This window comes from Rhinopithecus roxellana, chromosome 9 (genome assembly GCF_007565055.1).
Source record: "Rhinopithecus roxellana isolate Shanxi Qingling chromosome 9, ASM756505v1, whole genome shotgun sequence".
Lineage (NCBI taxonomy): Eukaryota > Metazoa > Chordata > Mammalia > Primates > Cercopithecidae > Rhinopithecus > Rhinopithecus roxellana.
In genome coordinates this window covers 115,179,319-115,192,885 of record NC_044557.1, presented here as the reverse complement: position 1 = coordinate 115,192,885, position 13,567 = coordinate 115,179,319, and the positions used below count along the sequence as shown (strand labels likewise).

At 45.4% G+C, this 13,567-nt stretch overlaps 1 protein-coding gene and 1 long non-coding RNA gene across 2 annotated transcripts in view; one reads left to right on the top strand and one right to left on the bottom strand.

The window, feature by feature from the left end:
• The window catches only part of LOC115899690, a 280,503-nt gene extending 270,469 nt beyond the window's left edge, over positions 1-10,034 (bottom strand). Inside the window, exon 1 of the long non-coding RNA XR_004059315.1 lies at positions 9,766-10,034. This is a non-coding gene — a long non-coding RNA (uncharacterized LOC115899690). The remainder of the gene's footprint in view (positions 1-9,765) is intronic.
• MSC (musculin) lies at positions 9,698-12,631 on the top strand. Its single transcript, XM_010358800.2, has 2 exons — positions 9,698-10,544; positions 11,431-12,631. The coding sequence occupies exons 1-2, from the start codon at positions 10,011-10,013 to the stop codon at positions 11,515-11,517; spliced, it is 621 nt and encodes a 206-aa protein (XP_010357102.1). The 5' UTR covers positions 9,698-10,010; the 3' UTR covers positions 11,518-12,631.
• Positions 12,632-13,567: the final 936 nt, after the last annotated feature.

The window sequence follows — 13,567 nt, the reverse complement described above, 5'->3', positions numbered from 1 at the left end:
CTGTAAAATATGGGGGATAGTAATGTTTAAAATGAGAATATAAGGACATGGGGGTACAATCTGACATACTCTGCTTTTTTGCCCCGGTTAAACTACATGTTAATGAGTGCCCTATAGCAAAAATGAAGAAATCATAAGTTTATTATTGATTTAAAATACCCTAAATTTGCTGTGTTCCAAATGACTGTGGGATATGTTGAAAGAAATCTGCTAATATCTCCAGATAGGCTAAGTTTTGAAAAATAGTTTGCATGTACATCTGTGTGTATGCATGCATTCATGTATTTTGACCTTAAGTCCATTTTACATAGATAAGGCACAACTGAAAGATCTGAGAAATATATAGATCACTCCATATTATATTGTCAGTGGCACCCCCAACATTTCTGCAATATAGTGATACTGCATCTTTGCAAATCCTTCCCTCTCCACCTACCCCAAAGAGTTAAAAGTTATGGCTTCATTTTGCCTCTCTCCTGCATACCATGGGTCCCCAACTGTAGAAACTTCATCTAAATCTCCAAGAGTATTTCCCCTGATCTCCAAGTTCCTAAATTGCATCTCTACCTCATTAAAACTTAATGATCCCATAAACAGTTCATTCTTGCAAGTTCTTGCTATTAAAAATGTAAACAGGTTAATTTATTAAGATTCAGCTATTTCTAGCTGAAAACCACTCCATGTGAATCACTGTGCTAGATAACTTCACATTTGTTAATGGGTATAAGTGCTCATCAGTGTCGTCAAAGCCTTAACACTGTTTTGAAATACATTTCCTTACCCCTACTCAGACTCCTTTTATATTCTCCAGAATGGTTATTCCCCACATTTCCTGTTTCTATTTATTCTAATAACTCATGTCTACCCACCTATTCTATGTAGATAACTTTAATTCATATTCCACTGAGAAAACAGACCATCAGGGACTAACTTATTTAACTTCCCATTACAAATCTCTACTGATCTACAGAGACATCCTACAGTATGTATTTTCCTCTTATTTCAGGCAAAAAGATACGTACATCCTCTTCTTTAAGGCTAACTCATCACCCTCCATTTCCTGTGGTATTTGCTCCATCACTATTCCCATATTTTTAATATATCTTTCCCATACGCTAATATCTTTAATCCCCTCCCCGTATTTTTAATATGTTTAATCTCTTTCTTTTCTCCAGTATCTTCCTCTCAAAGTACAAGCATGCTCAAGCAGGTATCCGTCTTAAAAACAAAACTAAAATAAAATAAAATATGTTTCCTATAAAGGTGCCATTCCAAAGACTTCCACCTGGGGCTAAGACTGCGTAACAGAGATAAGACTTACCTTTCTACCCGAAACTACCCTAAAACAGCCAAAATGTATAAAACATGGTTCTTAAAACATTCTACACGAGTTAATAAAGGACAATAAATCCTGAGAGATGGGAAACAAACAAGGGAAGCCCTACAATTGTCCCAGCCAGTGCTGTGACAGAGTTTCCAGGCCGTGGAGCAAGACAAGGGGACCCAGGAGAGCCAAACAGACTCCCTGAGTTGAGAAGACAGACCTGAGAAGCTAGGCAGACCAAAGTAGCTAGAATTTACTGGGCAGGTGGCAGAGGGAAGAGAGGTGCACAGAGAAAGAACCTGGGGATCTGCAGAGGGTGTCCCTTTAGTATTCAGTCAATCATCACGAGCATGTGAGGAAACCACCAGAGGCTGAAGGAAGCACCACCAAAAAGGATGAAAGGGAACACAGCCAGCTACTCACACAGAGCCAGGAATAATATCTGTTCTAGCCAGACTGGAAAATTTCATGTTCCCAGGGCATTAGGTTGAGTGCTTATAAGAGTCTTGCCTCGGTAATGGGGGACAATTAGCTCTAGAAGGTGCACTGCTCTGGTTCCTTCTACACATCTTAAAGATCCAAAGAAATCACTATTTCCAAGTAACTTAACTGCATCTGAGAGCAAAGATCAATAATATCTGGTGGAATACAAAATTTCCCAGTACCCAAAAGGCAAAATTCATGGTGTCTGGTATCCAGCCAAAAGTTACCAGGCATGCAAAAAGGCAGGAACATGTCCCCGATTATGAAGACAAAAAATGAATCAGAACTGACTCAGTCATGAAGCCAATATCCTGGCCAGGCTGGGCTTACTTCCTTTGCTTCCTTACCTTCTTCCACATCCTAATTTCAGCAGTTATCCAAGTCAGCCTCCTTCAATTCATGAGACCACTTTGTCCCCCATCTGCAAAGAAACTCAACTCCTGGACCTGGCAGGAGTTTCATCCCTACTCAACATTCACTTTACGGTCCACTTGTTTGAAGAGATATTTTCCTTGCTTTTGGACATGGTTGCATCTTTTTAGCTTTTCTGTTTTCACATTTTAGCTCTCATTGCTATGTGTTTGGAGCACAGGCGACGCTTCAAAATGTTGTCTTACCAGACCATCTCAACTGAAAGTCCCCACCCATGACTTTCTGAAATGACTCCCTTGCTTTCAATAACACTACTGTCTTGTTTCCCTCTCGCCTCTCTGATTACTGCCTCTTTTCTCTGAATTCCCCTTCTCTGCTTAACCATTAAAAGTATGCACTTTTAAGGGCTCCACACTTGGCCTTTTGCTCTCCTTAATCTAAGCTTTGTAAGTCTGTGATACCCTGAAATTTTACAAAGATTCTGAATTTTTTCAATCAGGGAAAAAAATGGTAGCAAATGGTATTAAAAGCACTATTTCATTTTCATGTAGAGAAAAGAATGTTCCTGGGACATTTATAATAAATATAATTGTTGAGTTATTTAGACTTCCTCTGGGCATTGTGGCAAGCACAGTGTATAGTAAGTAGGAAGATATACTCCATTTGATAAGACAAAATATTCCCTAGAAGTCCATTCAGTTAATAAGAAGGGTAAAAGTCCTTATAACTGCTGACACTGGGTAGAACACATAGTAATAAACTGAGCCAATAAACTGAATTGGTTAAATAAAGGGCAAATGATGGGTTTAGTACCTGTCTCCCATTAATTATGAGCACAGATGGGCTTGTGTTCATGTGTTTGTGAGAGTTTTCAATCATCAAATATTTATTTGTGTTAAATGGAAGAAAATAATTTTTTAAAAGGAAAAAAAAATAATTTGAGATAGTATCTCGCCCTGTCACCCAGGGTGTAGTACAGTGTTGCAATCACGGCTCACTGCAGTCTCGACCTCCCAGACTCACACCTCAGTCTCCCGAGCAGCTCGCGCTACATGTAGTGCTCCCACGCCTGGCTACTTTAAAAAAGTTTTTTGTAATGATGGGGCCTATATTGCCTATATTGTCCAGTCTGGTCTTGAACTCCTGGGTTCAAGCAATTCTCCTGCTTTGGCATCCCAAAGCACTGGGATTACAGGCATGAGCTACTGCACCTGGCCCATTCAATATTTAGATAGTACCTTTTATGAGCTGCTAGACACTAGGGGTACCCCTATGAACAAGACACAGCCCCAGCCTTCATTAAGTTTACCATTTAATCTTTTTGTTTTCCTCTTATTTATTTTAATTTTTTTGGTCTCTTTCCTAGAGGAAGTTGCTTAAGGGTGGCAGTCTAAGAAGAAATAGGAGCAGAGTGGTGAAACAACGCATGAGAATACCTTAAGTAGCTCTGTTTCCAATATCCTCAAGGAGTTGTCCTTTAAAACTGAAACCTAAAGAGGAATGTAGCTAGGTTATTTTTGTTTATTTGTTTGTTTCTGCTAATTGGACAGAGTAGCATAAATGAGCCAAAGGGGGAAAAAATTAAGAGAAGTGGGAATATTTCCTAAAATACCTTCCTGTTTTGATCATCTGTTAGGGCTCACTTTAGATTTGGAGGCCCGAGGGCCTTGGGATTAGGGAAACAAAGGTCATACGTAAATAAGTTAGGCCCTTCTTTTATAGATGAGTTGGGTAAGGGACTGGTTGACAAAGAGGACAGAATCCTCGTTCTGTGACACTAGGAAGTATCTATTACATGAGAACTTCCTTCTGGCGCCAGGAGGCATTTAGCTGATGTTCTATAGGGGATGAGCCATGGCTGTGGGTTGCGCTTTAAGCAAGGCCTGCTACTGGGAGAGGGAAAGGGAAAACATGAGCTCCTACGGGAGAGAGAATGTGGAAAATAATGTAATAACTGACCTTGTACAATGCTTCAGTTTCCACAGGAGCCTGCATGCAGGCAATCTCATTTAATTCTGGCAACTTCCATGGGTTACACACAGAGAAACAAGCTACAAGAGTGTGAGCATGTGACCCAAGGCCTCTCAGCTGATAAATGCAGAGATCTCCTGATGTCCACAGGAAAAGGGGCTCTTTTCAGTACATGCCACATGACAGGATGATATTTCTCTCCTTGGTTAACTCCATAATTAAACCAAGGTAGGCTTGGGACCAAACACTGGAGACCAGAGCTGTGTGCTACAATTTCAAGGACTGTTTTGATAACAGAGTATTTTCACATTTCCCGGTATTGCCAATAAAATCAAAAGTACTTAAAAGGAGAAAATCTCCTGAGACAGAACTTTCTTAGCTTCTGCCTAAGAGTGAAAGGCTGTTCCAGGGGTTTACAAAAATAAGATTATTTTCAGACCTACGAGCCACACTCTTAACCCAGAGTAGGACTGGGTTAGTATTCTCCAACATTCTTCAGGATTCTCCAACATCATGGAGGGCCACGGATTATGTAAACAGGCCTCCTATAGAAAACTTCACTAGAGCACCTTTACTTTCTGAAAGCTGGGCTTCTATACTAGGCTAATTGAGTATTCAAAGTCATTTACAGGAAACACACAGCATTCCAGTTGGAACTTGGGGTTCCCAGGACAGTTAAGCCTCAGCATCTGCTCCCTAAAATCTAGAGATATTGTTAAAAAAACAATTCCTGCAGAAGTTGCCTACAGATTTAGTTGTCAAGACAATCAATGAGGACTTTTTTCTTCTCTCCTGAAAGGCAAAGAAAAATCAGGTCCCTGCTGAGTCTTACGGCTTTCCCTCTCCCCAGTCTAACCCCAGCTCCATTTTTCATTGTTAATTTGTTAAGCCTGGCTTTTCCACCTTCAACCTCCACAAACCATCCAGGCACTGGCTTCTCCATGCTAAGGCCTCACGACGTTCAGAGGGAAGAGTAAAAAATCTTGCCACAATCCTTAGATAAATAAACCAGCAGCAGAGGCCTGGTTATGTTGTGGATGACAAAGGGCTCCACACGTAGGCTTTGACTATTTCCATGAACGCCCAACCTGATGGCTGGTGGGGCCCACGTAAACAGAGTTTTCTTCCTTTTCTGGTCCAAAGACTGGTGGCATCCTGCACAACACGAGGACAGAGGCTGCCCTGAGCCTGGAGCAGAGCCCAAGGCTTTGTGCAGACAAGGGAAGAAGATCCCAGGCCTTGGGTTGTCCAGACCTAACCCTGGGCCTTACATGTGACCTGTCCCCACCTGACTGGCTCTCCATTTGACTATCATCCCATGTGGCCAACAAACACTGAGACTAGCATTCCATGTGACTAACACACCACTGAGCAGAAGCATTCATTTTTCCAGCATGTGTGTGTGTCTGGCGGGGTGTGTTATAGATAGGAGGTTGAGTACACGTGGTGATATGCAGGCTGGATAATACAGAGAAGCTTATTTTCACAAGAATGTCCCCTCCCAATGGGTGGGAGTGGGTCTCACCAACACCTTGCCACAACCAACAGTAGATGCTCAATCTATAGGGGTATAGTTAATCCATGAGATTAATCCCTGAATTGTCCAATAGAAACATAATGGGACCTGTATCTCTAATTCTACATTTTTGGTAACCACATTATAATAATTTTAAATGGGGAAATTATTTTTTGTAATATATTTCATTTAACCTAATAGATTCAAAATGTTCTCACTGTTTGGTATATAATTTATATTTTAAAATATTAATGAGAGCTTTTATATTCTTTTATTCATATTAAGTTTTCAATACTGGGTATGCATTTTACAGTACAGTACATGAATAGCCACATTTCAAGTGTTCAATAGCTTAATGTGGCTAATGGCTTCCATATTGGCCAGTGCTGGTCTAGATTATTTGTTTTCCTAGATCAAAAGTATAGGCAATTGCCCAAAGGTATGGCAATTCCTCCAGGCAACAGGATGCTATGGGTTGGTCCCACAACTATTTCTTAAGTACCTACTCACTGCATAGTTTTGACCTGGCCTTCACAGAGGACAGAGGAAGCCTTTGCTCTTCCTGAGTCCTAAGTCCACATGACCTGCCCAACCCTAGAGTTTCTCACCCATTACTTAATACGGTGTTGGAGGAAAGAAGTGGCAACAAATGGCCTTTTTTCTATGGTCTGTAATTATCATCCCACCTCATGGCTTCCTTTTTAAAAAATAAACCAAGCCTGCATTGTTCAGTGTTTCAATCTGTTAGGCATTGATTTGTGTTCCACCTGGGCATGCTCCTTTCACCTATATCACACCACTAGCAGGGTTTCTGGTTTAATCCTTTATGCCAGTAGGGAAAGTAAGACTTGGAGAAGCACTGCAATTTTAGGGTGAGAGAATTTGGGGGAAGAAAAGAAAATTTCTAATGAGGTCCCATCCGTTTTTCCCTCAGTGAGGTCCCACATGGAACCTGTGAAAAATGTCATGTGATGAGACCGTGTACTTCAGACCCTAGCAGCCTGCAGTCAAAGCAAATGGAACATGCTGGTACTATGTGAAACCCAGAATAGGACCTGGAGCACAAAACTTGGGTCAGGTTCTTGCCCTGACTTTTACTAGCCGTGTAATATTGGGCAAGGCAATTCATAATACTAACTAGCATTTACTGATCTTCTCCCATGTACCAGGCTCTGACCTAGCCAACTGCTCATATACTTTCTCTTCCACTCAAAGAGATAATCCATTTTATAGATTAGAAATCTAGGGCTCAAAAAAATGCAAATTCCAAAAGTCATATATCCAGCAAGCAAGGAAGCCAGAATGAAGAAACATTAAAGGTAATATTAAAGGAATCATTAAATATTTTGTTTTATAATGCAACTTAAGCCCTATCAACCCCATTGAATATTTTTTAAATGTCACTAAAGAATTTCAAGACCATTGATGTACACATAAACAGGCTATACCTGTTTCAAATCTAAGAGTTTGTAAAGCATAAGCAAATAGGAATTGATTTCAGTGTGCTTTATAATATAAAAATAAAGGCTGTATTATTCATTTGCAGTATGTAACTTGTCAAAACCATGAAAAACACTAGGTTTTCAAAAGAGATAGTTACACTTACACTGTTCAGCTCGAGAGGCTGTTGTAATCATCTAAGGAGAAGAAAAAGTAATAGCACTTTGAAAGTGTAAGGAGGTGACCAAATGCCAGATATTACAAACATGTTAAAGCAAACTGAAGTTATATGCTTATAAGAAATGTACATAAGATACTTTTCCTAACCTTCATTACAAGTCTGCAACTTGGAAACAGTTATAAGTGAAAATATAACTTAATTTCACAAAAATGAAAGAAATGGAGGTTAAATGAAAATGAAAGATGAAGAAACAAAATATCTGACTTTCTTGAAAGGGAACAGAGGGAGGGTGAGGAGATGGAGTAGAAGAGAAAGGGAGGGAAGTAGGGAGGGAGGTGATGAGAGAGAAAGAAGACAGGGAGGGGGAGGCAAGTGCTGTGAAAAATAAGCCCGAACTGGTGGGGTCAGACCGTTTCTTCAAGAAATAAAGAAACTGGCCATGACCTCCTCAGCGTTGAGGCTGGGTATAGTTTTTGTGACTGTTTAGAGAAATCTAGCGCTCTCCTCACCATTAATCTTTTCTAAAGAAAGACTTTGTTCTGCACCTGTATAAACAATTCAGATTTTAAAAACCTATTTGCCTGCCCCTAATGTGTGAGACTATATATTTATACTGATAGCTTCAAGTCATCAATAGTCGTTGCAGAAAGCTAGCCTGGCTCTCCTCAGTCCATCTCTTTGCCCCTTCTTGTTGCTCTCCTCTCCTTCACCTGGCAAGGCGATCCTAGAGTCAAGTTCAAGTTCAAAAGCTCCAGGAAAGATTTCCACACTCTGTCAAGTATTCCCTGCATTTCCCCACCCCAGAGAGAACTTAGGGCATATGATCTTTTTACTCAACTTGTCCCAGAACCAGCCCATCCCCGCCCCCAACCAAAAGACAACTTTGCAAATGCGGGTGAGTGGGAGGGGTTATGTGAAATACTCCCCCCGCCCCAAAACGCCCCCGCTAAGGATAGCTTGGCCTGGGAGACTAAGGTGGAATGATGCCTGAGTGATGAAGTCAGCCTCTGACAGCCACCTGTTGCAGCACTTCAGGCATCGAGCTGGACGCATTTGTTCTGCTGTACGAACTGGCGGGAGCCAGGCTGGCCCAGCTATCTCTGCCAGCTGTGTCCTGGACTGACTCCACATCGGTCCCCTTGCACCTTGCTCAGCTTGGGAGACTGTGGGCTTTCAGGAAAAGAACAAGTGAACACCTAAGCCGGTGTGAAGACTCAATTTCATCATTGTAAAATGGGGTAACCATATGCCAAACTTAAACGGGTTTTATTACTCAGTGGGCTGCTCACAAGCCGCGAGTACAGTGACGGGCACCCAGCGGGAACCCAGTCTCTGGCCACTGGGGCTTGTATCCACAGAAGTACTTATCCCCTGACCAGGAACTGCGACGACCTTCGAGTCAGGAAATAATGAGACTGCAAAATTGTGTTTTCTTGTGTGGAAGAGCAGGATGTTTTAGTCTTGTTTGGAATGGAACATGATCATTCAGGGTGCTCCTTTCTCATTTTTACTTTGAATGGATGATTGTGCTAACTTAGCATTCTGCTTCCAGGAGCTCGCCCTTCAATACACAATCGATTAAATACAATAGCAAGGATTCCCTACACTATAATGCAAAGCGTTAGGGCCGGATCCTCCATCACATGCATTGTAGCATTAAAACAAAATCACATCACGCATGGAACTCTCGAGATAGTGGAAAATACCAGCTACAACATCCAGTGATATGTGACCCGGAGGCACGGGGTAGACTAGAATACCGACGGGCCAAGATTCTGAAACGCGGAATTTGAATCTTTTTTTCTACTTAGCTTAGTAAGTTTGGGTCTTTTACTTAACGTCTATCTAGGCGGCTTAGCTTCAAGTTCTGCAAATTGGAGATAATATCATTAAGTTACAGATGTTATTTGAAAATGCAACGAACCATTGTAACCATTTTTGTAAATCATGAAGGTATATTATAAGACAAGGAGGAGGAAAATGAGAGGTGGTAACTTGTGCATTGTTGGATGTTGTTTGCTTGTTCTGCTCTTCCTCTTGTCCAGCAAGGCTTGGGTAGACAATCATACATCATGAATGATTAACTTGAAAACTGAGTTCTACTGGAAAGACTGGCAGGCAAGCAGAGGTCGGGATCCTGTCGTCCCTAAGTGTTTGGTAATCTTTGCCACTGCTAAGATTACCTGGGGGTGGAAGCACGGTCTGTAGGAACAAGATCTGCCCCTTTACTCCCCGAAAGCTCACTTATCCCACACAGACATGCTGAAGGTCCGTCGGGCTTCGGTGCCCAAATCTCAGCTTTGCAGAGACGTCCCCTTCCCCCGCCTCCACCAACCGCTCCTCTGCACGCAGAAAACCGGTCCCCACCCCTTCCACGCCCCTGCCCCACCTCTTGCCCCCCTTTCCAACCCCCTCTGCTTTGCCCGGGGTGGTTTGTTCCAAGGAGTACAGATAGTCTTGTCAAAAGGCGCAGCTCACCGCTGTGCGCGCGGATTTCTGGACTTGGACGCCAACTTGTGGTCCACGCTCCCGGGGGACAGCCGAGGGGCGCGCTCGCTCTCACCGCCCACCTCGCTTTCGCACCCTGCGCTTCCTGGCCTGGGTTTTTAGTCTTCCTCGGAGCGCTCCCTGGCCTCCGCCTCCGCCAGGGAGCGGAAGGCGGAGACAGCGAGACTGGCCAGGGGGGAGGAAAGCGGACGCGTGTGGGCGAGGGGGACAACAGGATGTCCACGGGCTCGGTGAGTGATCCGGAGGAGATGGAGCTTCGGGGGCTGCAGCGGGAGTACCCGGTCCCCGCCTCCAAGAGGCCGCCCCTCCGCGGCGTAGAGCGCAGCTACGCCTCGCCCAGTGACAACTCGTCGGCGGAGGAGGAGGACCCCGACGGCGAGGAGGAGCGCTGCGCTCTGGGCGCAGCCGGCAGCGCGGGAGGCTGCAAGAGGAAGCGGCCCCGTGTGGCTGGGGGCGGCGGCGCAGGTGGCAGCGCGGGCGGTGGTGGCAAAAAGCCCCTCCCGGCCAAGGGCTCAGCCGCAGAGTGCAAGCAGTCGCAGCGGAATGCGGCCAACGCCCGCGAGCGCGCCCGGATGCGCGTGCTGAGCAAAGCCTTCTCCAGGCTCAAGACCAGCCTGCCCTGGGTGCCGCCCGACACTAAGCTCTCCAAGCTGGACACGCTCCGGCTGGCTTCCAGTTACATCGCTCACCTGCGGCAGCTGTTGCAGGAGGACCGCTATGAGAACGGCTACGTGCACCCAGTGAACCTGGTAGGGGCGCGGGGCGCAAGGAATCGGGCGAGCAGCCAGGAGATAGCCAGGGCAGGGTCAGCCCGTTGGGAAGAATTCGAAAGGGGTGGAGGTTCTGGGACTGGGAACGAGAAGGCCAGTTTAGTTTCTCCCAAATCAAGGGAGTGGCCAGCCATTTCCCTGAAGAAGAATCAACCATCCGTGTGTGTTTGCATCGTTCTGAACATTGTACCCCAGTGACAGCCATTGACTAATATCCTACTTCCAGGGTAAATCATGGTTCCAACTCAGTCTGCCACCTGGTTGGAGACTGACAGCAAATCTCCCTTGCCCAACTTTATCCAGCTAAGAGTTTGGCAGGTTTGAATCGGCAAGCTCTTTCTTAAAGGAGGGAAGGCCGTGCTCTATAAAAGAGCATTTGCATTTTTAGAAAAATTGCTTCTGGAAGATAGTAACGTTTCCCCAGATGGGATTTGTCTGGAAAGTCCCTCTCTGATCTGCCAGCTCTCCCGGCTTGGGAAAAATCCTGTCCAAGCCCAGTTCCTACTTGGAGCTTGGAGTGGATGACGGATTGTGTGTGTGTGTGTGTGTGTGTGTGTGTGTGTGTGTGTGTGTGTGTGTTAGGGGAAGGCAACTAAACGACAAAATCTCGAAGTCATACGAGTTTCACCAAATTTCCCTGCGGGCAAAGTCCAGGAGGAAGCGTGAACGGATATGGCACGTTTCGGATTATCAACCTCCAGTAAAATGAAAATCTTAGTTCAGAGAAAGGACATGCAAATTCCCAGAATGCTGATAAAATCTTAGCTACTCCAAGTCGGGAATATCTGGGGTTCGCGTGGGACAGCGGTTTCGGTTTGAGACAATCGTTTCTCTCTAATATCTGACGTTCTTTTTGATTTTACAGACATGGCCATTCGTGGTCTCGGGAAGACCGGACTCTGACACCAAAGAAGTTTCCGCAGCCAACAGACTATGTGGAACCACCGCTTAAATCGTACTGGAATTCACTTGATGGGATTATTCGTTAAATGCGAGTGTTTGGGGGCCACGGAGAGAAGGGAGAGCTCGTGAGATGGGAAGAAGTTTCTGTTGGATTCTCCTTGACCCTTCCCCTTTCCCTGGAACTGTGATCACGGCAGGTGGCGGGCCTGGCTGTCACTGCTTAGCGCCCACGGCTTCAGCTGCGGCGGATCTAGGCGACCACGTTTTGCCTCTCCAGAAAGAGCCTCCTTTCGTGTCCAGAACGCGGACGCAGGTCCACCCTCGGGCCCTAGCTCTGTAGACTAACTCTCGGCTGCTGCCCCAGCCCGCGCCAGACAGCCCAGGGATCCGTTCTCAGCGGAGCCAGATTCATCGCACACGTGCGGGACGATTCCACACAGCCCGGGCCTTTCGCGGTGACACAATGGTTAGGGGACGGTTAGAACGCGCTCTACACCCGCTTTAAAGACAGAAGTCTAAACGTGAGATCCGCGTCGGGACAGAGTTTTAAGTGACAAAGAAGGGCGAGTGGCCTCTCTGGGCTAGGTTCGCATCCCAGCACAGCGCCCTTCTAACGGGCGGGAGGAGGCCCTCTGCTCGCAGGGCTAGGTGGAGGAACACTTCCCAGACCACCGCAGGCGGGTTTTGCCGGGCGAGCTCCGGGCGGTTCGGCCTCCCTTCCGGGTGACTTCTTCATTCACGTCTCCTTCCCAAGCTCCCGGCTTTTTCTAATCAGGTGTCTGTCTACCCTCTCCACTTCTGGGCTGGAGCCTCCCCAAGCGCCACTGCGCCAACCTGGCTGGGATCGCCTTCGGACTTCCCTCTCCGCCCCGCTCCTGCTCCTACCTGCAGCACCCCCAGCTCCGACTCCAGACTCTCTCCATCAGGCCTCCCCACTCCAAGCTCCAGGCGCCCCAACTCCAACACCGCCTCCAGCCGTGCAGGTTCTTCCCCGCGCGGAGGAGCGCGCAGGGTGGGCGGCTAACCATAGCAAGTGATCCTGCGATAGGGAACGCGCCCCTGCCCCGAGGCTGCACTACCACAGGAAATAACATATGTAAATAAATTTATTTTTTTATGAATAATAAAACGCTCTGTGAAACTGTGTGTCCTTGGAGGTGTCAGGATGTGGTCTTTGTTGCCCTTTACTGAGATGGTTTGGCTGTAGAAGTTAACTTTTAAGGTGGTGATCTCCTCTGGTCAGGGTGGTGGGTCATTGCGGGCGGAATGGTGGCGATCACTTTTGGATCACTCCATTTCCAAACGTCATTCTTTATTAATCTCTATGATTCTGCTGCTTCTCGCGCCGGGCGTCCTAGATGCTATAACTGGAGGACTAATAAAAGTCCTAAGAATCTTGAGGCCCCTGCTGTCCTGACAGGCATACACTCCTCAAGCTAACATAGGTGTATGTCTCTCTCTCTCTCTCTCTCTCTCTCTCACACACACACACACACACACACATAACACACACAGCAGCTACTCCAACTTAAAGCACACGCCAATCCTTACAATTGCAAGTAGTTCAAAAAAACCCCTAAGGCCCACCCACAGGTCTCCAGTGTAACTGGCAGAATAAAACCCTAATGTGAGAAGCCAATTTGTATTTCAACGGTGCTTTTCTTTTTTCAAATGTTTATATAGCTTTTTAAACATACACTCATTCTCCGTGTTATTTTCTTCCATTTGCACTGCAGTTTTTGTAGAGGGTAACAACTTGGAAACCCCATGATACAATTTTTAAAATGGCTGGTTCTTTTAAAAGCAACGTTCTCTTTGTAGAACATTTAGAAAAGTGTGAAGGATAAAACTACACAAACAGCTGCTCAACTTGGGGTTCTGTCCATTTTGTGCAATTGAAAGGCAGTTTTCTTGACCCTGAGAGAGAAAAATACAGCTGGATTTTAGTTAGGAGGTAAAGGGGGGAGGTGGGGAGAGTGACTTCCTGTTTTGAGCTAAACCAACCAAAATGCTAAAGAACTGCTTTCTGACAAGATAGTCTTGGGCTTTTATTCATAACCTGGGAGGGAACCCGCCCTGGGGATCCAGTCCTACATCAG

Excerpts from the sequence above, each read along its gene's own strand:
- MSC (XM_010358800.2), top strand. The coding sequence starts at position 10,011 with ATGTCCACGGGCTCGGTGAGTGATCCGGAGGAGATGGAGCTTCGGGGG. Across the intron at positions 10,545-11,430 it reads ACGTGCACCCAGTGAACCTG|ACATGGCCATTCGTGGTCTC; the intron begins GTAGGGGCGCGG and ends TTGATTTTACAG.